Source organism: Aedes albopictus, chromosome 2 (genome assembly GCF_035046485.1).
Source record: "Aedes albopictus strain Foshan chromosome 2, AalbF5, whole genome shotgun sequence".
NCBI lineage: Eukaryota > Metazoa > Arthropoda > Insecta > Diptera > Culicidae > Aedes > Aedes albopictus.
Window position 1 is genome coordinate 276,405,833 of NC_085137.1, and position 27,662 is coordinate 276,433,494.

Genomic DNA, 27,662 nt, shown 5'->3' on the forward strand with positions numbered 1-27,662 from the left:
GTTGGCCAGGGAGGTCACTGGTCATTTTCATGGTTACTAAAATGATGGATATGGAAAATCATGAAGATAGAGCCGTCGCATGTCTAGTTTTGGCGTCATGGTCAAAATGTCCTCGAAACAGGTTCCTCCAGGGTATATTCCTGTGGCCACGGGTTGGCCAGGAAGGTCACTGATCATTTTCATTATTACTAAGATGATGGATATGAAAAATCATGAAGATAAAGTCGTCGCATGCCTAGTTCTGGCGTCATGGTCAAAATGTCCTTGTAACAGGTTCCTCCAGGGTACATTCCGGTGGCCACGGGACGGCCAGGGAGGTCACTAGTCATTTTCATGGTTACTAAGATGATTGATATGGAAAATCATGAAGATAGAGCCGTCGCATGTCTAGTTTTGGTGTCATGGTCAAAATGTCCTCGAAACAGGTTCCTCCAGGGCACATTCCGGTGGCCACGAGTTGGCCAAGGAAGGGCACTGGTACTTTCCACGGTTACTAAGATGATGTACATGAAAAATCATGAAGATCGAGCCGTCGCATGCCTAGTTTTGGTGCCATAACTGGAATGTCCACGAAACAGGTTCCCGCGACGGCCATTCCGACACCCGGGACAGGACCAGATCGTGTTGACTGGTTCCACATGTCCACTATCAGACGCCCATTATCCAGTTGGACATTTTTGCCGAAGACACCAACATTGTATCTAGTAAAGTATATAAACCATAATTGAAAGCGTATGCCGTGTACTGAGTACACGACGCGACCGCTCGTGTAACTTTTTTTGATGCGACTGATGGTGGGTTAAATACGGTTTTTAATATGTAGCACCTTTTTTAGTTTTTGTTTCCTAAACATTTGAAATTAGTTTTAAAATATTTTTCAAACATGGGCGTATTAAAGAGTACATATTTCTTCATGGTTTCCATGTGTTTAAAAGTTTTTATCTTAGTTGATTTTGCTATGAAAATTATAGGAAAACTTGATTTTATTTAGAAATTGTTAACAATTATAAGGTATCCCATATACGTAACCAATGAATATTTTGACAAAAATTTTAGAGATCCTGTATGACAATGACCTCCTTATTGTAATTTGTAATTGTAATTTATTTAGTATACACGATACCCTGTTGGTATTACCATTAGCCAGGTCAAGGAAGCGACAATTATTTGATTGTTAACAGTTAGAAAACTAAACGTTACAGAGGTAATGATGATTTTGTTAATACTAATAATTATTCTATAATGATTTATCGACCCCTAAGGGCGTTCTTGAAAGCAACAATAGAAGATTGTTGTTTTATTCCTAGCGGTAGTGCATTCCAGGCGATAGCGCCAGCCACGAATGTGCTTTTCCTCTGACGAATTTCGCACCAACTCGTCTTCGGGGTTGGCAGCACCCCCTCAGAATGTTATGAAATTTTGTAGGTTTCAAGACTTTACCTTTTCAAGCAACTTTGCGTATTTTGTTTTTTTTTCAAAATTAACCTAGACTAACATTTAAAAAGAGTCAAAGTTCTTTAACCGTTTTTTTTTTCACAAAAAAATAACTCGAATATGATAAGATGTACAAAAAAGTGATGTATGGGTGACATTTAGAGAATTGTCCAAGCTTTCATGAAAAAATATTTTAAAAATTCTAAATACATTTTTACACGCTAAAAAATATATTTTTAAAATTAAAAGTCAATTTACAGAAAATGCCCACTTTTTTTATGTTTTGAAATTTTTTTCCAAGAAAGTCAATATTGTTGCCTAACTTTCCTCCATACATCACAAGATGGGCACTTTTAAGGAAAAAAACTTTTTCCAACAAAAACTTTTTCATGTTAGTTTTTTTAGCGTGTTGCGCATTAGCCGTTTTTTTCACAAAAAATATAACTCGAATATGATAAGTTGTACAAAAAAGTGATGTATGGGAGACTTTTAGGGAATTGTCCAAGCTTTCAAGAAAACACATTTAAAAAATATAAAAAAATGTTTTACACGCTAAAAATATGTTTTCAAAATTAAAAGTAAATTTACAGAAAAAGCCCACTTTTTTATGTTTTGAATTTTTTTTCCCAAGAAAGACAATATAGTTGCCTAACTTTCCTCCATACATCACAAGATGGGCACTTTTAAGGAAAAAAAAATTTCTAAAAAAAACTTTTTCATTTTATTTTTTTGCGTGTTGTGCATTAACTCGTACAATAATGTATCCAGAATCCTAATGACAATCCATTAAAACTTAATGGGCTCAACTACTTTTTTAATATCTTAATGTGCTTGACATTGAAAACGTGCTTGATATTGGAAAGGGCTCAAGACAAATTTGCTTTTAGGGTTTTATATCAATGAAAACGCTTGTGTATTGATGAAATATGTACATATGTATATGTGTATTCAATTATTTTCTTTTCTACAATATATACATCCTTTTTTTATACATTCTATTGTAGCGTTTTTTGAATATTAGATCTTTAGTCTATCTGAAACAAAGTAAACTTTTTTGGATTATCTTTTGAATTCGAAAACTTCTTCGCTTCAATTTGATTTTCAGAAATTGGCACAAATGAATGAAATTTTTGTGTACCAGGTATTGTTTTTACGTGACTGTATGTGTATAGTTCTTCAAGTTCATCCGTCATTTTTGCATATTGTTCATTTGAAATAAAGCAGAAATTCAATTTTGTTATATTTTTTATTTATTTATTTTTATTTTTGTGTATTTTAACTTATGCTAATTCTACACTTAATTTTGTTGCCCAGTCATACAGTTCTCGAGGAGTTGTGATTGTGTTTCCATAATCTCGAGCAAGACTTGCTCGTTTTGCCATTCGCTTGAGAGTACCTCCAACAGCGTCACATGGACCTTTGCCATGTGAAGTTGCGAAGAAGTGCCATTCTGCTTCCAATCCATAATTGGATCGAAAACTGCACAAACTGGCAAATTGTTTTTTGTTCTTATAATGAGCTGCTGCTCCATCTGACATGAAAGTTATTTTTGAGAAATCAATCGATTGTTTAACCCTTATGTGACCGACAGGGTACCCGGGTACCCAGCGCCCTTTTAAAAAGCACTGTGTAGAAAAAAGCAAAAAGTTTGTCGGACACATAACGGTTAATGAAATCCAGCAGTTTTGATATAAATAACTGGACTGCTGTTGTATCGTGTGTAAGTACTTCAGATATTATTATAAAGCTCAAGTTTTCCAACTTATTTTCTTTTCTGTAGTACACTTCAAAGGGGTGAATGGTAGCTTTAGAATTTTTCCAATGGTAACCTTGAGCTGAATTTTGAATGATAAATGAATAATTTTCTGAAAAGTCACAAATTGTTAATACTTCACCCTGTTTAAGAGATTCTTTTTTATCCCGCAACAATGAGGATTGTTCTTTATAAATGAAATCATGAGTTATAAGCTTATCAACTTTTTCTACAAAATACGGAACAAACTCGTCTATAGTCTTAGTAATAGTTTCCAAATTGCATCGATCAGTGGTTAGCCATTGTTGAAATAAAACCGATTCTTTATCATTCGCTTCTAATAATGATATTAGTTCACTGGTTCTAGGCACACAATAATACAATTTCAGCAAACAGAATGCTGTTTTATGCATTCAGATATCAAAACCAAGCTGAGAAACAGGTTCTATTCCAGTTGGGATGTAACGCCAAGAAAAAGAAGGCACCCAATCAAACAAAGTTGTAATGCCCATTGAGTGTTATTAAATGGGTATAGGGCACTGCACTATTTTGATTTTGTATGGGATTTTGACATTTCCTGGCCTTGTTGTTTACTAAATCTCAATGAGAGCGAAAGAGAGGGTGAGAATTTCGTGCAGAGCCCTATAAGGATTCTTGATACATCCTGTACGAGTTAATGCACAACACGCTAAAAAATAACATGAAAAAGTTTTTGTTAGAAAAACTTTTTTTCCTTAAAAGTGCCCATCTTGTGATGTATGGAGGAAAGTTAGGCAACAATATTGACTTTCTTGGAAAAAAATTTCAAAACATAAAAAAGTGGGCATTTTCTGTAAATTGACTTTTAATTTTAAAAATATATTTTTAGCGTGTAAAAATGTATTTAGAATTTTTAAAATATTTTTTCATGAAAGCTTGGACAATTCTCTAAAAGTCCCCCATACAACAATTTTCTATAGGTCTTGTCATTTTTGAGCTACATCGATTTTAAAAAATTTTTCAAAAAAAAGTTAGGCCCTCTTCATATGTTACTCTTGAAAATTTTCGAAAGTTTAAGTATGCAAAGTTGCTTATAAAAACCTAGTCTTTATGCCCACCAAGTTTCATTCGATTCTGAGAGGGTGTTGCCAACCACTGGTCGAGTTGGCGCGAAATTCGTCCTCTCTGATGTGGTGTGCCTTGGAATGATGAAGCTGTGGGTGCGTTCCTGTTGTCCTCTTCGTAGGTGGCGTTGAAGGTACTCGGGATGGTTGCCTAAATACCCTTGCCGCATGAAGCAGTGCATTCGGTGTTGATAATTGGTGTCTAGATCGTGACCCAGTATTGAATTACGAACGGCCGCTGTTGATTCTCTTCGACGCATATTGTAGACGAAGCGCACCGCCGCCTTGAAGCAACGGTTAAGCTGGTTTTTGTTAGCAGCAGACAGGGCACGATAGTAAACAACGTCGCAGTATGTAAAAAACGGGATCAGAACTGCTTGTACGAGTTTCTTCTTAGTGAGGGTAGGTAGAACGGGGCTGAATTTCCTGAAAATGTGCAGCGTTCCGAAGACCTTCGCCGTGACATCATTGACCTGAGCCGACCACCGAAGATTCTTGTCCATGTGTAAACCCAAATTGACGACTCTTTCAGCAACTTGTATGACTTCGGAGCAAAACACGATTTCAGAGTTTGGGTGTACAGTGCCTTGCTTGCAGAAGATGATGGCTTGGGTTTTTTTCGGGTTTGGGTACAACTCATTCCGTTTCGCCCAATTCTCGATGGTCTTTAGGTCCGCGTTTACCATTTCAACAAGTTGATCAACATCCTCCTTGGGTCCTGATATGTAAATTTGCAGGTCATCCGCGTACAGCTGGTATTGGCATCTTAGACCTTCAGGAAGACTGTTAATATAAAAGCTGAACAAAAGGGCACTTAGGCACGATCCTTGCGGAGTGCCGTCTGTAACGGGATAGGCAGCTGATGTTGCACTGGTAGTTTTTACGATTTGGGTTCGACGTGAGAGAAACGATGAAATCAGCTGACAGGCGTCCGGAGTGAAGTGGAACTCTTCACGCAATTTCTGTCCTAATTTACGATGGCTCACGCAGTTGAATGCAAGCGAAAAAATCAACTAGAACCATTACAGTGCATTTGCCGCTGTCGAAACCACTGTAGATGTCGTGAGTAACCTTAGAAAGCGCTGTTGTTGTGCTGTGTCGCTTTCGGTATCCAGACTGGTTGATTGCTAGAAGCGGGGGATTCGTATTTTTGGTGTACTCCACTATTTGCGCGAGAAGAACCTTCTCCAAAACCTTGGAAATCGCAGGCAAAACAGAGATCGGCCGGAAGTCTTTCGAATGCTCAGGGCTAGCTTTTTTCGGGATTGGGATGACAACTCCTTTCTTCCATATGGTAGGGAACGCATTGCTGTCGATGATGGTATTGTAGACGTTGACCAGTGTTGGTAAAATGTGCGGGCATAGCATTTTTACGAAAGAGATTGGGATGCCATCAGTCCCGATGGCATTTGATTGGATTTCTGCAATTTTCATGGAAACTTCTAAACTGCTGGTGTGCTGAAAACTGAATCTGCCTTCGCCCTGCACGTTAGGCCTTTGTTCTTCCGCGATTGTGGGACTTTGGACAGTCGTTTGGAGCTGCTGGTGACCATCACAGAAGAAACGATTTAGTTCGTCTGGGTCCATTAGTTCAGCTGACACAGTATTTTTGTTGTTGTGGATACCTTCCCGACGCAAGTTACTCCAGAGTTTGCGGGCTGGTAGATTTGGGGAGAAATACCGTTCGCTGTACCGCTTTTTCGACACAGAAATTAAGGATGCGGCTATGTCTCGCTTGCGAATGTAGTCACACCATTGGTCGTCGCCTCTTCTCCGATTGGGGTTGCGGGTGTAAAGAGTGTGAGCCAGATCACGGATGTAAATGGCTCGCTCGATGTCTGTCGTAATCCAGGGTGTTTTCCCGTTCCTAACCGTAATCTCTTTTTCTGGGGCATGCCGATTCATAAGGTTCTGCAGTCGTGTAGTAAGACACTCTGCCTTGACGTCGGCATCTCTGATGTTAGAGATGTTTTTGAAATTACTGTGCAGGAAGTCTGCTTGTAGATTGTTCACGGCACCGAAATCCCTGACAGTAATACGTTGAGCTTCTTGCCTTCTGATGCGGACGTCGGAGATTAGGAAGACCGTCTCATGGTCTGAGATGCAGTTCGAGATCGCTTTGGCCGTGACGATTGATTGTGGGCTGTCGGTCACAAGAAGATCGATGGTGGTGCTACTTACGTCTGTAATCCTTGTAGGGGAAGTAGGGAGAACTAACAGGTTGAAAGCGTCGTGTATTCGGTTCAGTGCAGCGTGGTTACCCACTGCTTGTGGAAGAGACACGTTAATATTGTAGTCGCCTAGTAGGAACAGTCGGTCAAAACCGAATCCCTGTATGTCGAACAGTAGTTTCTCATACTCCTGTGCAAAACGCTGATTGCCAGTGCAGGGATTATACACGATGGCAATGCCGATGTTGAGGTCGTTGATTCGGCTTCGCACGACGAGGAATTCAAACCGTTGTCCTATTGGTGCATTTGGATTCAAGGTGGACTTCAAGACTGGGATGGCCTTAATACCTTTTTTAACGTACAGACCAATTCCACCGCAAGACTTGCTGCCATCCATATCCTAATCCAAAAAAGTTTAATTCATTGGGATTATTTCATTAAAAATCATCAAATACTGCACAAAAATGGAATGTCGCATTTTTTTATGGGTCATACTGTATTTAGGGATATGGAACACATTGGAGGATATTTTTTTCAAATTTTTTTTTCTGGCATTTTGAACATGAAAATATTTTTTTATTCAGAACACTTCAAAAACTGAAGTTTAAGGCTTCTATATGATTATTGAGAATTTTTTTTCACTTTGAGCCCGAAACTAAGCATGAAAACAATTAAAAATTAGCCAAATTTCTGGTTTTTCCAATAAAATACGTGTTTCTGAACGGTTTTTGGTATTTATCTATTTTGAAACGTTTTTTTTAAGGTACAGTTTATTCACAGCATTTTTCGGCAACAAAAATATCTACAAAAGCAAGCTTAAAAATTTAAAATTGGTCCAACGGTTAAAAAGTTATAAGACTCTAAAGTTAAAATTTTTTGTAAAAAGAAGAAAAAAATGAATTCAATCTTCAAAAACTCATATTTTGCGTGACTTTGGAAAAAAATGATGTTCTACGAGTTTATTCGAAATTAAATTTGTGAGAAATTCATAAAAAAGATTAAGAATCGGTTGAAAATTGAGAAAGTTATGGCACTTGAAGTGAAAACACCTTTTTATTACTCGAAAATTCGACTTTGAAGCGATTGCGCTACCTCTAAATCTCAATATTTTTGGCTTAAACTCAGAGGTTTCTCTTTTTGTGTCATTTGAATCCAAAAGAGCTTACGAATTCCAGGTTTCAACAACTTTTGAAAAATAAGCCGCAGCTTAATCCACATTCAGCTTTGACAGATATGTACCTGGGATGTTGCGGCACCGGAACAGTGGTTACACTAGCGACAATCATTATCTTGTACTATAATATCTTTTGCATGTACTCATATACACCGTGTCCAATAAGTTCTCATACAAAATCAAATTCAATTTATTTCACATCTGTAATTAGGATTTTTAAAGTAAATTTATTTATTGAAAGGCCAACTAACATACACCAAATACAGCATATGTTTCGTAACTAACTGTCCTTTATCCTTCTCTGCTGATCGCTTATGTGTCGTAAGTCCATTTCAGCTGGCACGCACGCCATTTCATTGGTATTTCGTCGTATTTTAACGAGAAATGGTTTTAAGTTGAAACAAATTAGGTTCCTGTCCTCCCCATTGCTAGTAGCAACTATGACCAGAAGAGAAAAAATAGTAGATCCTGTATTGGTAAAGTACGGAGCCGGTTTATTTTGTACAAAATAAAACGTAAATTAAACAAAAATGTCCATTTACCTATTTCAATGAAATTTGATGTGTTAAAGAAGCATGGGTGCATCTTATCTGGTTGATTCACAGCATTCTCACTTATAAAACATGCTTGTATTCCTATCGTGATAATTTTTGTCCAAAATTTACGTTTTATGATGTTTATCTTTGATATAACGGTTATTTTCATGAAAATCAGCCCAAGTTGAGCTTACTTGCAAATTTCTTACCATATCATCACTAAAACTGTATTGTTTTAGTCTTAGTATATCCATTTTGTACATAACTTGGGATACAAACTCAAAATTAATTCTTATGGACTCTATTTCGCTACCGTAGAATGAAAAACTTCTCGGATATTTTTCTTGCGTGCCGGAGAAAACGGATTTCAGAAAACGGAAGTGTACTGCTTGGCTTATAAAAACAAATAGAAAATAAAGTTACTCTAAACCGTATGCTTTGTTTAATCGGTATTATGTGGCCTTTCAATACATGTATTCATTTTGAAAATATGAATCGAGTTAGCTGTCAGTGTCCAGACAGTAAACACGTATCTCAAACTGCAGCGCTATAGTAATCTGAATTTCAGAAAACTGTGGTTCATACGTTCAAACTGGGAAAAACATCCCTCGCGAAGTCAGAGGTCGGCTCGGCCTCGGAGGCTGGGCCGTCCGGAAAAGCCAATATCTTGATCCGCAAAAATTACGAAAAATCCAAAGTGCGCCTAACCTCATCACAACAAATTGATGATATGCTAGGGAGCTCACTAGTAGTGCCTGAAGATCCGCAGCGGAACCGGAAAATCTCCGGTAATCTCGATCATCCGGCCGATTCCTTATCGCAATCGTCCCTCCCCACAAATTCGTCCACCATGAAGACATCTACAACGACCCAACCAATGTTGTTCAACGTGCCTACCCGTAACTCCTTCGAGTCTCTGACCGAAATCATGGATGACACAAACGCCCCCGGCGACCATGCCGGTCCAGCGAATGGTCAAACGAACCGCGACGTTCCTCGGAAGATTCGCTGTCCTCCGATTTATGTCTACGACAAATCGGTATCCGAAATAAATCAACTCCTGTCCACCGCAACCGTAAACAAACAAGACTACCTTCTCCGCGTAGGTAGAGGAAGCATACAGATCACCATCAAATCAAAACCTCACTTTTCTGCTGCTGTGGAAAAGTTACGTGCGAGCAATGTTTACTTCTACACCCACGGCACGAGCGATGAATCGCCAGATAAATTTGTCCTCTCTGGCCTCCCAAAGTACGACATCCAGGACATGGAAGCGGAACTGAGTATCAACGATATCGCCCCAACAGATATCAAACTACTATCATCATCCAGATCCGGTGATTATGCTGCGTACTTGCTGCAATTTCCGAAGGGTGCCGTTAAATTACAAGCGCTCCAGAAAACCAAATCGCTGTTCAACGTTATCGTTTTCTGGCGCTTCTACACTCGGAAGAAGAATGATGCGGTACAGTGCTTCAGATGCCAACAGTACGGGCACGGTATGCGGCACTGCAATTTGCAAGCAAAATGCGTAAAATGTGGTGAACTCCATCGCACGATTGACTGTAATCTCCCTGCGAAAGCTGACAACAACCCGATGACGAAAGAGAAGATAAAGTGTGCTAACTGCAGTCAAAACCATACTGCCAACTTTAAAGGGTGTCCCACCCGTATGCAGTATCTGAAGAAACTGGAGGAAAGGAAGAATCGCCAACCGGCAGCCCGCCCCACAGGCCGCGTGCTACAACCGCAGCAGCAGTCGCCCCAGCGGAAGTATCTCAATTGTCATGAACGGCCTGCTGAAGTTCTGTCAGCAATCACTAACCAAGTCCAGTCGTATGCAAGCGTTACCAGGAGTCAACCTGTAAGGACAGCAGACCAGCCTGGTGAACCCGATTTGTTTTCTGTGCAGGAGTTTCTGTCGCTCGCCCAGGAACTTTTTGCAAAGCTTTCAACTTGCCAATCTAAGGCCGCGCAATTTTCAGCTTTATCTGAACTCATTTTGAAATATGTCTACAATGTCCAACCGTAACATCCTCAAGCTGATGAATTGGAACAGTCGTTCCTTAAATAACAAAGCGGAAGAGTTCTTTCACTTTGCCGAGTCCCATGACATCGATGTCGCTGTGGTTACTGAAACATGGCTACGCAGCCACAACTCTATTTATAGCCCAAACTACACGACAGTTCGGTTAGATCGCCAGCACACTGACGCAGACCGTGGTGGTGGAGTTGCTATCTTTGTAAGGAGGAACATCGCGTTTAGCCAGCTCGAGCTCTCCACATCGATTGTTGAGGCTGTCGGAATCTCCGTTGTATCCGCCTCAACACCAGTCAACATCGTAGCAGCATACTATCCTGGGTCCAATAAAAGAGCTGATCTGCAACATTTTCGACGCGATATCCGAACGTTGACCAGCTTTGCAGTACCATTCTTCACTGTGGGGGATTTCAATTCTCGTCACACCATGTGGAACTGTGCAACCTCGAACAAAGCGGGAAAAATTCTCGTCCAGGAGTATGAGTCGTCAAACTTCTACATCCACCACCCTGATGCACCGACCCGCTACCCACCTGGAAGAGGAAGGTCGTCCACCTTAGATCTTACCCTGTCAAACAACGTGATCCAAATGTCAGTCCCGGAAGTCCACACCGATCTCTCGTCTGACCACCTTCCGATTACATTTAGTATCAACATCACCGTCCCTGCCACAGCAAGAGGCCATACCTTCCGCTGTTACAACCGTGCTAACTGGAATCTTTTTGTCAGAACAATCAACGAACGCATCGACCTCAACTCTCCGTTAGTTACCAATTTGTCTGATCGCGAGAAAGTTGACGAAGCCATCTCTCTCTTTGAAGACATCATGGTACGTGCTGAAGAAGTTTGTGTTCCATTGGTTGCTGTTGACCATAAAAAAGCTGCATTTCCCGAACCCATCAAGCTGCTCATCCGTCTGAGGAACCTACGAAGGCGTCAGTATCTGCGCACACGGGATCCTATGTTAGGCACAATAGTGTCTGAACTCAATGTCACCATTCGGGAAAAGTGTTCCGAGCACCGGTTTAAAAACTTTGGTGATATGCTGAAAAACCTGGATAAGGGGTGCAATCAATTCTGGAGACTTAGCAAAAATCTCCGCAACAAAGTGAAGCAGAGTCCCCCTCTTAGGGTGGATGGCAGGCTAATTGTCACTTCCACGGAAAAAGCCGAAACTTTTGCAAGGTCCTTCGCTGCAGCACACAACAATCCTCTCGCTGGCGATGTCGCAACGACTACAGCAGTAAATGAAGCAGCTCTAAGGGTAGCCGAAGCGGATTGCGTAGTTCAGCCCACTGCATTCGTTAAACCTAAAGAAGTAAAAACAATTATCAGTGCAATGAAATCCAAAAAGTCCCCGGGCCTTGATGGCATCAGAAATGTGCTTCTGAAACATCTTCCGAATAAGGGAATTGTTTTCCTTACTAAAATATTCAACGCATGCCTGAAATTGTCATACTTTCCAGCCAAATGGAAGCACGCATCCGTAATAGCTATCCCAAAAGCAAATAAGAACATCACCTGTCCTGGAAACTACCGTCCGATCAGCTTGTTAAACAGTATCAGCAAGATTCTCGAGAGGGTTATCCTGTCCAGATTGAACCGTCATCTGGAAACCGAAGTCATCATCCCTCACGAACAATTTGGTTTCAAGAAAGGACACTCGCCAATTCATCAACTGGTACGCATCAAACAGGAGATCAAGCGTAATTTCTCTGCTGGTAAGTCTACCGGTATGGTCCTGTTAGACGTCGAGAAAGCCTACGATTCAGTCTGGCAGCAAGCTGTAGTCTTCAAACTGAATCAAGTAAACTGCCCTATGTACATAACAAAAATAATCCAATCGTTCCTGTCCGCTCGATCGTTTGAAGTTGTAATCAATGGCTCGAAGTCCAGCACCTATCGCATTCCTTTTGGGCTTCCTCAAGGCTCGGTTCTTAGTCCTACCTTGTATAATATATTCACGGCTGATATTCTTAAGGTTGACGGAGTGGTGTATGCCTTCTTCGCGGATGACACGGCCTTCCTAGCAGCCGATAAGGACCCTGTAATCGTGGTGACGAAACTTCAGCATGCCCAAAACAGTCTGGAGGAGTTCCAGCGGAAGTGGAGAATTAAAATCAACCCCGCCAAGACCCAAACTATATTCTTCACGAAGAAAAGAGCAGCACGAAATCTGCCCAGATCAGTGGTTTCAACCAATGGAATTCCATCTACTTGGGTGGACGATGCCAATTATCTTGGAGTGCTATTCGATTCCAAACTTACTTTCGGAAAACACATAAATAACGCGATAAGCAAAGTGGACAGAGCGACTCGGTCCTTGTACTCGCTTATAAATCGTCGATCCAAGTTGCACGTGAGAAACAAAATGTTAGTTTTCAAGTGCATATTGCGTCCGATTATGCTCTACGGTTCTCCAGTATGGGGGGACTGTGCAAAGTCTCATCGTAGGCGCGTTCAAGTTAAGCAGAACAAACTCCTTAAGATGATACATAACTTGAACCCATGGTACCCAACGGAGCAACTTCACCATGTCACGAAAGTGGAAACTGTTGAGGAGTGCATCAGAAGAAGCACTAGTAAATTTTCTAATTCGTGCCAGTTGTCCTTGAATCCTCTAATTGAAGACCTTCTAACATAGCCGCTGTGATATTAGATTAAGACTTTCAGATCTAGGGTTTTTTTGTTAGTTAGTTTTCCCTACATTGCCCAAATACTATTCACAAACATTGCATTCCTATTAAATTAGAACTGATAATTCGCAGCTGAAAGGAGAACCAAATCTCTGCAAATGTAATTGTATAAGTGTACACTATTGTTTATGTTGAAATCGAATAAATAAATTGAAATTGAAATTGAAATTGAAAATATGAATCACATATGTGAAATAAAATGATATTTTCTAAATTTGTATTTTGTATGAGAACTTATTGGACACGGTGTATGTACCTGCTATTACTTTTGAGTTGTATTTTACACAAATGACGAATCTTTACACGCGAAAACATAAGATCGATTACACTAGTTTACAGCATTTTTGAACTCGGTAAGCTGATGATCATTTTTGGTGTAGAATCATGCCCTGAATTCGAAAACGCGAAGGAAAAAAATTACAGTAGAGCGGAAAATTTTTCGATTTCCCATACAACGTTGATGATTTGAAATCGATTTTTGTTCTATTTTTAAGCAATGTCGCTCACTTCAAACATCTCATTCTTCGTAATCAATGCTCCGATTGAGCTGAAATTTTTACTGTAACTCGCCTACATATGATATGTCAAATAAACGTCGAGAAAGAATTTTTAAGTTGGTTTTTTCTTATTGAAAAAAATACATTTCTTCAAAAAATTTTGGGAATTTTGCTAAAATTTAAGAAGATCGTCCCCAAAACTCGCCAATATCTTGAATTTCATCAATCTGACGCAAAACCTGTATTCAGATGATCGAATGGTATTGTATTCAGCTTTTAATTTATGGAAAAAGATTTAAAATTGGTTGAACAAAACGTAATGTATTTGAATTTTAGTAAATTACATATTTTGAAAAGTTACAAAACTCGATATTGAGGTAAAACTCAAAAACTGTTCTACTTTAATTTTTTTGAAAGTCGGTTTCGAAATCAGCACTAAATTGTGCTTCAAAAATTTTGGTCGTTGACAGAAGTTCACGACTTTCGTTTTATTTTGTAAACTTGTGTTACAGAAAATACCAAAACAGTACTGCTGATCTAATTTTGCCAAAATAGTATACCAAGTTATAAATGATATTGAACGTGGAGAAAGCAAAAGTGGAACTAAATAGTTATATTATTAGAAAATGCCAACAATTCTACTGATTCTGCTCAATTTGATTGTGGAATTTGTTTATTCTACCTATTTGGCTTCGACCTAAGGGAGCATCCATGAGGTACATCACGCCAAAATTGTAGATTCCATTTCATTGCCTAAAATAAAATAAAATGTTGAATATAACTAACTTATACCTGCAGTTGTTATCATATCTGCATATGATATAATTGTGATCGATTAAAACAAAATCACTAACGACAAATCAAGTCTATTATATGTCAACAAGCTCAATGTGACGTCATACCACCCCGCTCATGTACGTCTGACAAACAAACCAGTAAAGCTTCTGGCTGAGGCGCCAGATTTCTACCGATGATGGTAGGTGTTTTGGTTCAAATCCCGTTCGGATCCGAACATTTTATATGTATTGGAAACTAGTTTTTTGTGTTGTTGTTACTTTTTCTTAAAATAGAATAACACACTTTAAATATTTACCCAAAAAATGAGTATAAAATTAGTTTTTATCCTAAAAGGTGTCGATGGAATTATAACACAATTTGTTAATTTTGTTAAATTCTATCATATTTCATGAAACAAGTTTTGTAATATGTTTGTTATGATCATAACAAAAGTTATTACATTTTTTGTTCTTTTCAGTGTGCATTTTGATAGAATTTTTGTTATTTTAACTACTAACGGTACATGTTTTATAACAAACTTTGTTATAAAAATTTATTGTAACATAATAACACAGCTTGTTATAGTTTTGTAATGTTCATCTAGTCGGGTAACCTTCACAAACATATTTTTTTTTTAATTTTCCGCGAATTAGGACATAGTTTATTTTCCGGTTTTTCTTCAAGATTTTTTTCAACGATGGAAAATTTTGTGAAAAACTCTTTCCACTTCATATTTTTTTTGGATTCCAGCGAAAATTTGATATCATTTTCATGTAAAAACTTTGTTTCTACGATGCTTTGAGTTATGATTTTTCAAAAAAGACTTAAATGGCATATATGGACATGTTTGAACAAAATTGGACATAACTCGAAAACGAAAAAAAAGTGCATTCCACAAGTTTCGGCGATTAAAGCTTATGAAATAACCTTCTCAAAAATATTTTTTTGAAAATTTTCCACGAGTTCGGGCAGAGTTTTTTCGGCTTTTCTTAACGAATTATAAATATAAAACTCTGGCCGAACTCTTGAAAAATTTTCAAAAACATATTTTTGAGAAGGTTATTTCATAAGCTTCAATCGCCGAAACTTGTGGAATGGATATATACGGATAAAAATATTTACAATCCTTACATTTGTAGCTTTACAATTGTTATTGTTTTATTACAGCTGCTCGTAAATCTAATATATTCTTGGATGTACCACACTTGAATGTTCAAAATTTACAAATAGATGATCAAGATGATGACGACAACTATAGACTAAGAACATTTAGCTCTTCAAAACAGGGTAAGTAAATTGATACATACATATGTAACGAATGCTTTAGTCCTCGCTACCACAGCAGCTTAAGCGCCACTCTCGAGGGGAGAGGCTGTTGATGCGTTTTTGATTTGCGCGGCAGAGACTAAGTCTAGGGCGGATTGATAGGAGTTTCAAACACCTAAATTTCACAATCCCAAAATTCTTACACGCAGAAAAAAGCATGGTAGAATCAAAAATATTTCAGGTAAACTCAAATAAATTGTCAATTTGTTCTGGCAACAAAAATAAAACTGTTTGGAGCAAATCGAACGTCACATTTGAAGCAAATTCAATCCATTTTTGGAACAAAAAGGCATCTTCTGACAGGTTATGTTAGAAACGAATGTATTTTTTTTTGTTTTTTTTTTTGTGGCAGGTCGGCCCTACGGAAATATTTGTTTCCCAATTAAATCTACAAAGTCATTACCTTCTCTAGGAAAACCCACCAGCCGCGTAGCACTTTCAATGCCAACATCATGTAGATAACATACGCTCCCGAAATAATGGGATTTCGTGGAAACTTTTGGTGAAACTAGCCTTTTTTGCAAGAGGAAATCTTGTTTGGTGATGCAGCTGGAATTTGAGAGTTTTGTTTATGTTCTCGACGGCGGAACAGGGGGCTCTTCAGTGGGTATTGTAGAAATCAATATGTAAATGAGTTTGTTTAAAAAATTAATATTTTAGTTTTAAATATTTTATCAGTTTACCGAATAAACATGAATATTTTTGTTTCAAACGAACGAAATTTGTCTCTGTGTTCAACGGCGAATTCAAACCCGAACGAAAGGAAATGCAAACCAATTAAAAGCGGTAAACTACCACGATACCGAATCAAATAATCTCAAGGTGGAATCGTCAACTCAACTAATCAAGATCAGTAATTCATTGAGCAACATATCATTCGTGTATTGATGAATTTGTCTAGTCATCCTGATCTTGGTTGACGTCAACTTTTTCTACTTGAGGGGCCCAGAATCAAAGGGGTGTAAGTGACCATTTTGTCGATTTTGAGCTGAGCATATCATAAAATTCTTCAGATTTCAAGCTTTCAGGAACTTTTTTAAGATTGTTTCTACGATGATTGGAAAAATTACAATAAATCAGAGAAAATTAGGTTGATTTTGAAGCTCCATACATTTTGTATGGTATGAAATATTGGTCAAAAATTTTAAACCTCATTTACTCGAAAGTGAGTTTTTGTCACTTACACCCCTTTGCTTCTAACCCCCTCACTTGTCTGTCTGTACTCAACGAGTTTTTAACAATGGCTTCTTATTTCCAGGGTTTAGGGGGATTAGGGGCATAATGGACACCCGGGGCGAAATGGACACCCCTGTTTTTGCCGAAACCGTTGACTTTTATGTAAAACTTTTAATGCATAAGGGTAAAGGAATAAGTCATGGTTCTATTTTTCAAAAGTACCATTCATATTGCTCCAAAATAACCAAAATATCATTGAAATTGAAATATGTTTATCATATGGTGAAATTCTTATAATTTCGAAGCGGCATCAAATAAGGTACCGTCGTTGGGGGTGAGAATGGGTCAAAAAACGATACTCAAAGATAGTTTGTTAAATAACAAATGCAATTGAAGTCGGAGTAACTTTTTATTTGGTATGTATACTCTCCTATGTGGTAATGATAGTTTAGCAAGAAAGTATCACGCTATATGAATTGCTTAGTAAACTACAAATGATTGAGAATTGACCCAATACCCAATCTCACCCCTTAGAGGGGATGAGAATGGGTCAAAGTATTCGAAATCACCTATCTAAGAATATAAATTAATTTTATTGATCATATATAGTAAACCTACTTAAAACACAATTTTGTCATGACAAATAAAAGCTTAGGTAATTTTAAAAGATGATTAATCCACCTAAAAGGGCTAATACAACGGAAAAAATGGTCGAAATTTGATACAATAACGTTTGTATACTGTATCATCATTTTTAGCCATCATAATCATCCTCATTAAGAGTTTTAACCTCCATGAGAGGAGGAGAAATCACAATGAGGGAGGGGCGAAGAAAGAATGAAAGATTGATTGTAAAAAAAACATGCTAGTTTTTGTATACTGCATAAGAAATGTCTAACCAAACCCTCCGTTATAAACTCTTATGTACATGATCATTGGCCTCTATATTGCTAAAGCAAATCACACCATTTCAAGATAGTGGGTCTTTCAAATATTATGTTAAGTCTATTTTGTGAGCTTCCGATATTGCAGTACACTAAAGATTAGCTGATGATTAGAGGAGCTGTCCACACGCATGGGTGTATTGTTATTAATGATTTTAGGCACTAAACGTATTAACACACTCGTTTGACGCTTCTCGACATATTTTTGAAAAATAAGCGTGCTTTAGTGAAAATGCGGTAAACATGGCACCACTCTAACGTCAAATGGGGACTGGATAACAAGTTGAATTTTTTGTTAAGGTTATGTGCACTCGATAACTTGCTTGACCCAATCTCACCCCCATTCTTAATATTTAGACATGGGGTCGAAAATATTAAGTTTTTAAATAACAAGAGCAATGATAGGCCGCTTTTTTATTACATCAAACAGGTAATACCTACAGCTAACCACTTATAAGAATATTTATGGTTAGGTACTTGTAATTTTTTCAGAGTGGTTTACTAGTAGTTTCATCATATAAGTTTAGCCACAAATTTAACAAAAAACGATTATTGCAAAACATCTTATTCTGCATCATGACGTGTAAAAACATCTCCCCTTTGAAATAATATAAAGTTTTCAATATAAATTATCGATAGTTATTGACCTATTTCAAATTTTATGTTTCTCTGTTTTAACCCAATCTCACCCCCATCGACGGTATTACGAGTGTTTGAGTGTGTCCACCTTAAAAACAAGTGAATTGTTACACTGAAATAAATTTTGTTGTGGAAATTACCGATTCCATAGTAAAATTACTAACCGTACTTATGATTCTCAACCGACAACAAAATCTGTCAAGTTCACTGAAATATGATTGAAGTAACAATGCATTGCAGTAAATTTGACTAAAAGCGTAGTCGCCTCAACAACAAAACATTGTCAATTTTTCCTGGACACGCATCTTACAACACGATATGGTTAAAAATACAATACCCAGCTGTTAAATTTAGATTATTTTTGGTAATGTTAACAGCACTGCTAGTTAAATTGACAGTGTTTTAGTGGAATTAACAGAAAATAGCTGTCGGTTGAGAATCATAGGTACGGTTAGTAATTTTACTATGGAATCGGTAGTTTCTACAACAAAATTTATTTCAGTGTACCTTTTCTACATGTATACGGAGATTTATTTTTGATCAAAATTTACATAAAAAAGCAATTTCAATGATGTAGTCCAGTGGTGCTCAAACTGCGGCCCGCGGGCCGCATGCGGCCCTCGAAGCTCTTGAATGCGGCCCGCAAAGTGCTTTGGAAAGAATAACTGATTGTTCAAAATTATGAAAAACACTATAATAAGGCTGATACAAATTTATTTTTGACTTTTTGTCTCCCCCCCCTTCAAAAATTTTTGGCTGGATTTTGCATTTTGAGGGGGCAGATAAAAAAATATTTATCAAAATATCGGGTCTTGCCAAAATATCTTTAACAAATCCGATGAGTTTTTAATATTTTTCAGAATAAATGCTTTATTATTTTTATCCCCCCCCCTCGACCAGCCAAAGAGTGGTGGGACAAAAAGGGAAATAAATATTTGTAACGGCCTAATGCTAAATCTTATGCAAATATTTGTTAGTTTTTGATAAGGAGTGTATCGGAAAGTAGTTGAAAATGTTCGGGATGCTCTATCTCGAGGCTGGGTTGGTCTTTTCATTTCGGTTCTTCTATGAAATCTTCATAATATGTATAGTTAAGTTTAAAACAGCTTGGAAAAATTTGGAAAATGTTTAGTATTATTGAAAATATGGTTAAATGAATACACCTCACAAAATAAAAATCTACACAAAATGCAATTTTGTTAAGATTTTTCAACATTTCAAAAATGTGTAGAGAATAAAATATGTACAATAAAAAATCTGGAAAATATTGATACTTGTTAACAGTTATGTACACATAACATATCATTCAACACCGACTTTCAAAATTCATATTTTCGATAGAAAAATCTCCTATATCTACAAAATGGTCCATTCCAAAAAACGTATATTTTTGGTCAAACTTTGAAGCTCTGCTTTTAATATCTTAAAAGGTTATATATTTCAATTTTTTGCTCTAACTTACTCGTCCATAAAATAAAAAACATACCCAATTTGAGAAAATGCGAATTTTTCGTTTTATGTATTTTTTATTTGCGTAAACATGATTTGGAGGAGCATATTAAAAAGGGGTTCTTCAAAAATGGCCTTTTTTCATTTTTAAGAATTGTGCTTAAAAAAATAATTAACCTATATCATGAGGATTCTTTGCACAAAAAAGTTAACAATTTTCAAACATTATCGAACTTTTTTCGCAATTTCAATTTTTAAAAAGGTGTGCACAAATTTAAAAACACGTGTTCAGTAATCTAGGTTAAAAACCCAGTTAAAAGAACATTTTTAGAAAATCATTAAAGCCATTTCTTTTTTCTAGGATTTATACAGTATCACGGAGACAAATTTCGTTCGTTTGAAACAAAAATATTCATGTTTATTCGGTAAACTGATAAAATATTTGAAACTAAAATATTAATTTTTAAAACAAACTCATTTACATATTGATTTCTACAATACCCATTGAAGAGCCCCCTGTTCCGCCGTCGAGAACATAAACAAAACTCTCAAATTCCAGCTGCATCACCAAACAAGATTTCCTCTTGCAAAAAAGGCTAGTTTCACCAAAAGTTTCCACGAAATCCCATTGATTTCGGGAGCGTATGTTATCTACATGATGTTGGCATTGAAAGTGCCACGCGGCTGGTGGGTTTTCCTAGAGAAGGTAATGACTTTGTAGATTTAATTGGGAAACAAATATTTCCGTAGGGCCGACCTGCCACAAAAAAAAACAAAAAAAAAAATACATTCGTTTCTAACATAACCTGTCAGAAGATGCCTTTTTGTTCCAAAAATGGATTGAATTTGCTTCAAATGTGACGTTCAATTTGCTCCAAACAGTTTTATTTTTGTTGCCAGAACAAATTGACAATTTATTTGAGTTTACCTGAAATATTTTTGAATGCGTGATGTCCATGCTTTTTTCTGCGTGATGTCCAAAAATAAAATTACTTAAAAGTTGTAAGGACTGTATCGTTAATTATGAGTACACCTTAAAATTGCTGTATTTCAAAATGTTTTATTTATTTTGTAAATTAAGTTCAATTACATTGTTCATTGACCATCAGAAAAGCCCATGACATGATTGTATATTTAATTTTTCGTGGATCTTACCACCTCTCGCACTTTCTTCTTGGCGTGCTTCATAAGGTTTTGGACAACCGTTCCGACGATGGTTTTGCATGCGTTGACCCAGTTTTTCTTGAATTTTATGACGTCTTCTGCTCCTCTACCCCTTTTCCGTAGTTTCCCTTTCATCAAAGTTAACTATTTCTCAATGGGCCTTATTTACGGGCAATTTAGAGGATTCATTGCCTTTTCCACAAATTGAACATACTTCATACCTGTCAAAGGTGTCACGCGCATAGTGGCAAGATGCCAAATCCGGCTGAAGTAATGTAGGATCTTTGTGCTTTCAGATGAGTGGCAGAATATGTTTCTGGAGACATTCCTTCCGGTATATTTCGACGTTCATACCTGGGACGGTGAAGAAAGGTGACGATTTCATACCACATTGACAAATTGCTTGTCTAACCAACACATTTTCCCATTTTTTTTCGCAAAAAAAACGATTTCTCCTAATTTGTAGCATCCGTGCCATGCTTAACAGTGAAAATCTGGCCCCTGGAAGTACCTTGTAGTCCAATTTGACATACGTTTCATCATCCATGAATATTCACATGCATTTTTTGCTCAAAACATCGTCGTACAGCTTCCAAGCCTGAGTTTTCACATAATCCGCCACAATTTGACTGCGTTTTGGACATTTCTGTTTTGGGTAGGTCTTCGGGGAATTACGCTCCTTGGCGCGTTGAACCATACCAACAGTCGTTTCACACTTTTTTGCGTAATCTCTAATGGATACCTCATATTTTCCTTCAACGATTTTGCAAATTTTGCTGTCCAAATTTGACTTGGACGCACCTGTTTTTTGCCGCGTCCGGGTAAGTCTTTCAGTATGTTATGCATACCGAATCGTTTGATAGCATTTTGGACAACAAAAACCCTAACACATCCAATTTTTGCTAATTTTCTTAGCGATGATCATTTTTTCCTTGCAGTGCCTGGTCACAATCAATTTTCGCTTCTCCTCCGTAAACCCTCGCATTGTTCCACTTGAGGAAAAACTTTAACTTTTAATGAAGGTTATCGTTTGTTTACAACATTAGCAACACATAGACACAAAGCAGTTAACAAAATAAAGCATTGTCTTTTTAATACAAAGCCTCAAAGGTGTACTCATAATTAACGATACAGTCCTTATTGAACTATTTTTGAGGCTATTATAAACATTTTCAACTACTTTACGATACACTCCTTAACATTAATCTTCACTGACAATATTATTAGTTTTTTTTTAATTTGCCTTACCGAGACGAGATTGAAAACATTATTTTCTCCTTGATTTTATCCCTTTGGAGCCGGATGGGTTCGCCACTGCTGCTGCAATCTCGTTGGCCTTGAATACGTTTGCTATGTTCTGTTTCATCACCGGGGTCATATTGACCCCTCCGGCTCCAAATGGTTAAACGACGTCCAAATCAAATTTCACTCCAGAAGCGTTCTTAACACTCTTTTTACAAAATATTTTGATTGGTCAAAAATTCCTACAATTAGTGGGATGTAATAAGTTTAAACAAATATTTTGATGAATTTTGTTTGTTATACAAAACTAGCACTGTTGAAAAGTTTCTTTTGTAGTCTGATACTACAGTTCAAATATGTGTGGTAGATAATGTAGCCAAGTAGAAAATGATTCGCTACTTCAAATGAATCAAATCAGACTTCATGACAACTCATAATTGGACAGAATTCTCGATGAGCTAGGGTCTTGTACCATTTAGGCAGGTGTACCTATTTTGGGCATTTGCCGCTCTAACTAAGTCAATTTACAACCGACTGATTTGAATTTTTGTTCAGAGTTGGGCACGCACAGTATCAAACTCTGTACAAAAATTCAAACCAATCGGTTGTAAATTGACTTAGTTATAGCGGCAAGTGCCCAAAATAGGTACACCTGCCCAAATGGTACAAGACTCTGTCTATACGTTTTCAATAGTCAAACTGAGTGCTTTGAGGCAAAAATATTAAAGTGCCAGAGATACTTGTTGAGATTATCCAAAAATCTATGGTGTTCAAGTAGTAAAATGTCCGCAGTAGAAAAGTTAGAACTCCTAAAATGATATATAAATTCAGTTTTATTTCTTTTCAAATGATGATTTTCCTGCGGCCCGCCGCTCAGACGCAAAACCCTAATTTGGCCCGCGGTATACTTCAACCTGAGCACCACTGATGTAGTCGATTCGAGGCGAAATGAACACTGGCAATTGCGAATGGATGTACGCGCATTGCATACTGTTAGGCGTTTTAGAGAGTTTGGAAAAAATCAATCCCATTATTTGAGCCTAAAGTTTATTTAATTAACTTTGATGTTATGTAAACTCGTCTAAGATGGTGTATTATATCTGTGCTATTGATCTCCGTAGGCAAATTACTTAACTGGCCGATGTAACCAAAGAATTAGCATAAAATATGCAGGGGTGTCCATTATGCCCCGATGGGTGTCCATTTCGCCCCGTACCTTTCCTGTCAGCCCTGAAAAACACACGGTTTACAATTCACTATTTCTTCACAATAAAGACATCATACCTGCTGTAAATGATTGAAAGACGTAGGAAACAAGTCAAAGTTGTAAGTCAACTGATAATATATTAAGTTTTACTCTGTTATAATGCCTAACGTACTCATTTGCTTAGGGTCTCCATTATGCCCCTAATCTCCCTACTAAAAAAATGGTAGGGTCTTACCTTAATTTCGAAGCGAAGATACTTTCCATGCGGTGGGTGGAGATCTCTTCGGGTAGTTTCAGCGTTCATACCGGGCAGCGGCGTCGTCCTCGGCGTCCTCGCTGTGCGCGCATGCGCGCGGGTTGCCTACACAAGGGCGCGGCACAATCCCGTTCTAGCAGTCGAGCAGCCGATGTCGTCAGCGCGCGTTACATAGGTGACGTCACTGACTCGGTGTGACGTAGCGTACAACGTAGCGTTTTTGGGCGACGTAGTCGAACGAGGTGTTACGGAATGCCACTGTTACCGCTGGCGTCAGCGGTCGGGAGCGCGTCCTGACTTCTAATAGTAACGTTCTAATACGAACGGCCCCCAGAAGGGTTGGTGGGTGGTCGACAAGGGTGGAAAATGCTACAAATCGCCCCGTGAGTGGTATATTGGTCCATCCAACCGAAATCCCTCCGAATTGGGCACCACGCGGTCAAAACTGGCGATCGGTCCACTCCACCTAAACACCCACGTTGGACAGTGGGTTTTGTATTCCTATGAGGCTATATTATTCCTCAGCCTTCCTAGGTTATTTAGCGTGGCAAAATCACTTTCTCTCCTGAAGCTAGCATACACTATTCACTAGGCACATGTGAACTAGCTAAACTGGGCCTTAATATTCAGAGCACGTACATGGCACTCGATTTGAATAGGTCGTATGTTTGCTGTGATTCCTTTGCGGATAGTCAAACGCCAGATATAACGAAAAACTGACGTAACCCTTTGATCAAATCAAAGTTAAAACATCGTCGCGAAAGTGTAATCGCCCAATGTTATTCCACTGCCGTGCGCAGGAACCTTGTTATAGGAGGGGGGGAGGGGGGAATACTGCAATGTTGTTGCAAGATACGATCATTAGCCTAAGACACGATTATATGAGAAAAAAATTTAAAAAAAATATGAGAAGTAATCTCGATCGAAGAAACTATATTTTAGCGTTTATTGAGTTTTCATACGGTTTAGTACTAGGAAAATTTACTACTTGGTGCGGCTCCGTGGTCGTGCGGCTAGGGTCACCAAGCTCTTAGTCGCATCGTGCTGAGGAGCGCGGGTTCGATTCCCGCCGCAGCTGTCAGGGAAAGTTTTCGGCTGTGCCACTGGGCGTTGCATGCTAGTCCGTTGTCTAGTGTCGTGCTTCCTTCAAAGAGCGAAAAGCTCACTGGAAGCATTGAACGTGTCCGTGACTTTTTTTTTTTTACTTCAAAAAAAAAATCACTAGAAGTCACCCCTTGATTCCAAAAAAATAAGTCGATGAATGATATATGTAGCCAGACCTCCGAGGGGGAGTGCCGCTCCCATAAAGTCGTTTGGCATAAGGTCGTTTGAAGGCCACTTGGCATAAAGATATTTGGCATGATGGACATTTGGCATAATCAAAATGCACCCTTCTTTGTTATGCCAAGTGTCCATTATGCCAAATTACCGTTATGCCAAATGTCTTTATGCCATGTGACCTTATGCCAAACGACCTCAAGCTAAATCACTTTCTGACTGGTTATGTTAGAAACAAATGTAAAAATTTTTGTTTTTTTGTGGCAGGTCGGCCCTACGGAAATATTTGTTTTCCAATCAAATTTACAAAATTATTTCCTTCTCTAGGAAAATCCACTTCCCGCGTGGCACTTTCAATGCCAACATCATGTAGATAACATACGCTCTCGAAATCAATGGGATTTCGTGGAAACTTTTGGTGAAACTTGCCTGTTTTGCAAGAGGAAATCTTGTTTGGTTATGCAGAGTTTTGTTTATGTTCTCGACGGCGGAACGGGGGGCTCTTCAATGGGAATTGTTTAAAAGTTTGTTTTAAAAATTAATATTCTAGTTTACCGAAGTTTACTGAATAAACATGAATATTTTTGTTTCAAACGAACGAAGTTTGTCTCCGTATATGCCAAAATGACACAGACCCCCTCCGAAGACCGCAAAGCGATGCGACTTCGTGGGAAAAGTTATTAAGCCGTTCCCGATCGTTAAAATTGGGTTGGTTCCTCGTAAAATTTTCAACAGAAATCATTCATCGTTTCATTTTTAGCAGTTTAGTATACCATCACTATCTTGGCACAAAAAAACGCAACTTCTACATTTGCCATCCTCTCCCATCAACGCTACAGACGAGCGTCTCGTTTTCGCTAACAAACACAAATATTTATGTTTATTCGGAAAACTGATAAAATATTTAAAACTAAAATATTAATTTTTTAAACAAACTCATTTTCATATTGATTTCTACAATACCCATTGAAGTGCCCCCCGTTCCGCCGTCGAGAACATAAACAAAATTCTCAAGTTCCAGCTGCATCACCAAACAAGATTTCCTCTTGCAAAAAAGGCAAGTTTCACCAAAAGTTTCCACTAAATCGCATTCATTTTGGGAGCGTATGTTATCTACATGATGTTGGCATTGAAAGTGCCACGCGGGAAGTGGATTTTTCTACACTGAAATAAATTTTGTTGTGGAAACTACCGATTCCATAGTAAAATTACTAACCGTACCTATGATTCTCTACCGACAACAATTTCCAGTTAATTCTACTAAAACACTATCAACTTAACTAGCAGTGCAGTTAACATTACTAAAAATAATTTTAATTTAACAAATGACCATTGCATTTTTAACCACACTGTGTTGTAAAATGCGTGTCCAGGAAAAATTAACAATGTTTTTTTTTGTTGAGACGACTACGCTTTTAGTTGAGTTTACTACAATGCATTGTAAGTTACTTTAACAGATTTTGTTGTCGGTTGAGAATCATAGGTACGGTTAGTAATTTTACTATGGAATCGGTAGTTTCCAAAACAAAATTTCTTTCAATGTAGAGAAGGAAATGATTTTGTAAATTCATTTGGAAAACAAATATTTCCGTAGGGCCGACCTGCCACAAAAAAAACAAAAATTTTTACATTTGTTTCTAACATAACCTGTCAGAAGATACATGTTTGTTTCAAAAATGGATTGAATTTGCTTCAAATGTGACGTTCGATTTGCTCTAAACAGTTCTATTTTTGTTGCCAGAACAAATTGACAATTTATTTGAGTTTACCTCACCTGAAATATTTTTGATTTTACCATGCTTTTTTCTGCGTGAACATCGGAACCAGCACCATCGTCGAAGCAAGTGTTCTCCAAGATTTCAAGCATTTTTGATTTTGCGAAATCAATTTGAACAGTCCTTCTTAGGACTAGAAATCGAATTTTCTACAAGAGTTAATACCGAATTTCCCTAGCAAGTGCCGATATTTTGAAACAAACTACTGCAAAAGCGCCGCTGGGCGCGGTAGACGCATTGCTGGCAACCGAGCAGGTGGCGGTGGCTCATTCACATTTTCCCAGTGCGTTAGCGGATGGGAAGACAGCAACTCGGGAATAATTATTTACTTCATCGGAGCTGACCCGGTCCCGCGTGAGTTGAAATTTCGACATCGGAGTCAGCACCATCGTCGAACAAATCTCTTCTGCAAGTTGACCACATTTTGAAGTCACGAAATTGAATTTAAACAGCCCTTGGTTACAATTCTGAATTTTCTGCCAGAGTTATTACCTATCTCCTAAAAGTAAGTGTCGACATTTCGAAACAAACTACACTATTGAATCCATATTATCGTGGTCCTACGTTACCCTTTCGTACAACCCCTAGGGTTATACCCTTGTAATTTTTTATAGAAAGAGGAAATCTGCTTCTACAGATACCCGAGAGGTGGGTCCTCAGGTTATGTGGGGTCGACACTAAAACCTCTTTCTCTCTCTTCCTTACCTTCGCGGTACGCGGTACGCGGCACTTCGAGAAGGGGGATGACTTCGTACAATGAGTACACTGTAATGGTAAGCGTTCCACCTGCTACCGCCTTAAGTTGTTCGCTCTTCCCCGGAGGGGCCTGGCTATTTCATAGACTACCCGTTGGGCTCAAGCTCCTGGATGGGGAGGGGGAGCCAACTCAACTAGCCGCCGGGGCCCGTGGCGTAGTTGGTCACACGTTCGCTTCATATGCGGATGGTCATGGGTTTCCCAGCTAACACAAAGTCCTATATGATGTTGAATAGGACGCTAAAGTGGAGGCCATATGCGTACCTGC

The 27,662-nt window shown here is 38.2% G+C and overlaps 2 protein-coding genes across 4 annotated transcripts in view; both read left to right on the forward strand.

Annotated features, from left to right (window-relative positions):
• LOC134288988 (uncharacterized) overlaps positions 1-18,306 on the forward strand; it is a 277,839-nt gene extending 259,533 nt beyond the window's left edge. The window contains exon 2 of the mRNA XM_062854963.1: positions 16,450-18,306. The gene's annotated coding sequence lies outside the window, so the exon portion shown is untranslated. The remainder of the gene's footprint in view (positions 1-16,449) is intronic.
• The window catches only part of LOC134288996 (uncharacterized), a 251,220-nt gene that overhangs the window by 177,788 nt on the left and 45,770 nt on the right, over positions 1-27,662 (forward strand). The window contains exons 4-6 of one of the 3 annotated variants that reach the window (XM_062854980.1): positions 15,350-15,469; positions 21,177-21,252; positions 21,347-22,673. In XM_062854980.1, the coding sequence (XP_062710964.1) occupies positions 15,350-15,469; positions 21,177-21,252; positions 21,347-21,398 (248 nt within the window). In that variant the 3' untranslated portion in view covers positions 21,399-22,673. Of the gene's footprint in view, positions 1-15,349; positions 15,470-21,176; positions 21,253-21,346; positions 22,674-27,662 lie in introns of those variants that run through there. The other 2 variants (XM_062854981.1, XM_062854982.1) reach the window with 2 other exon arrangements.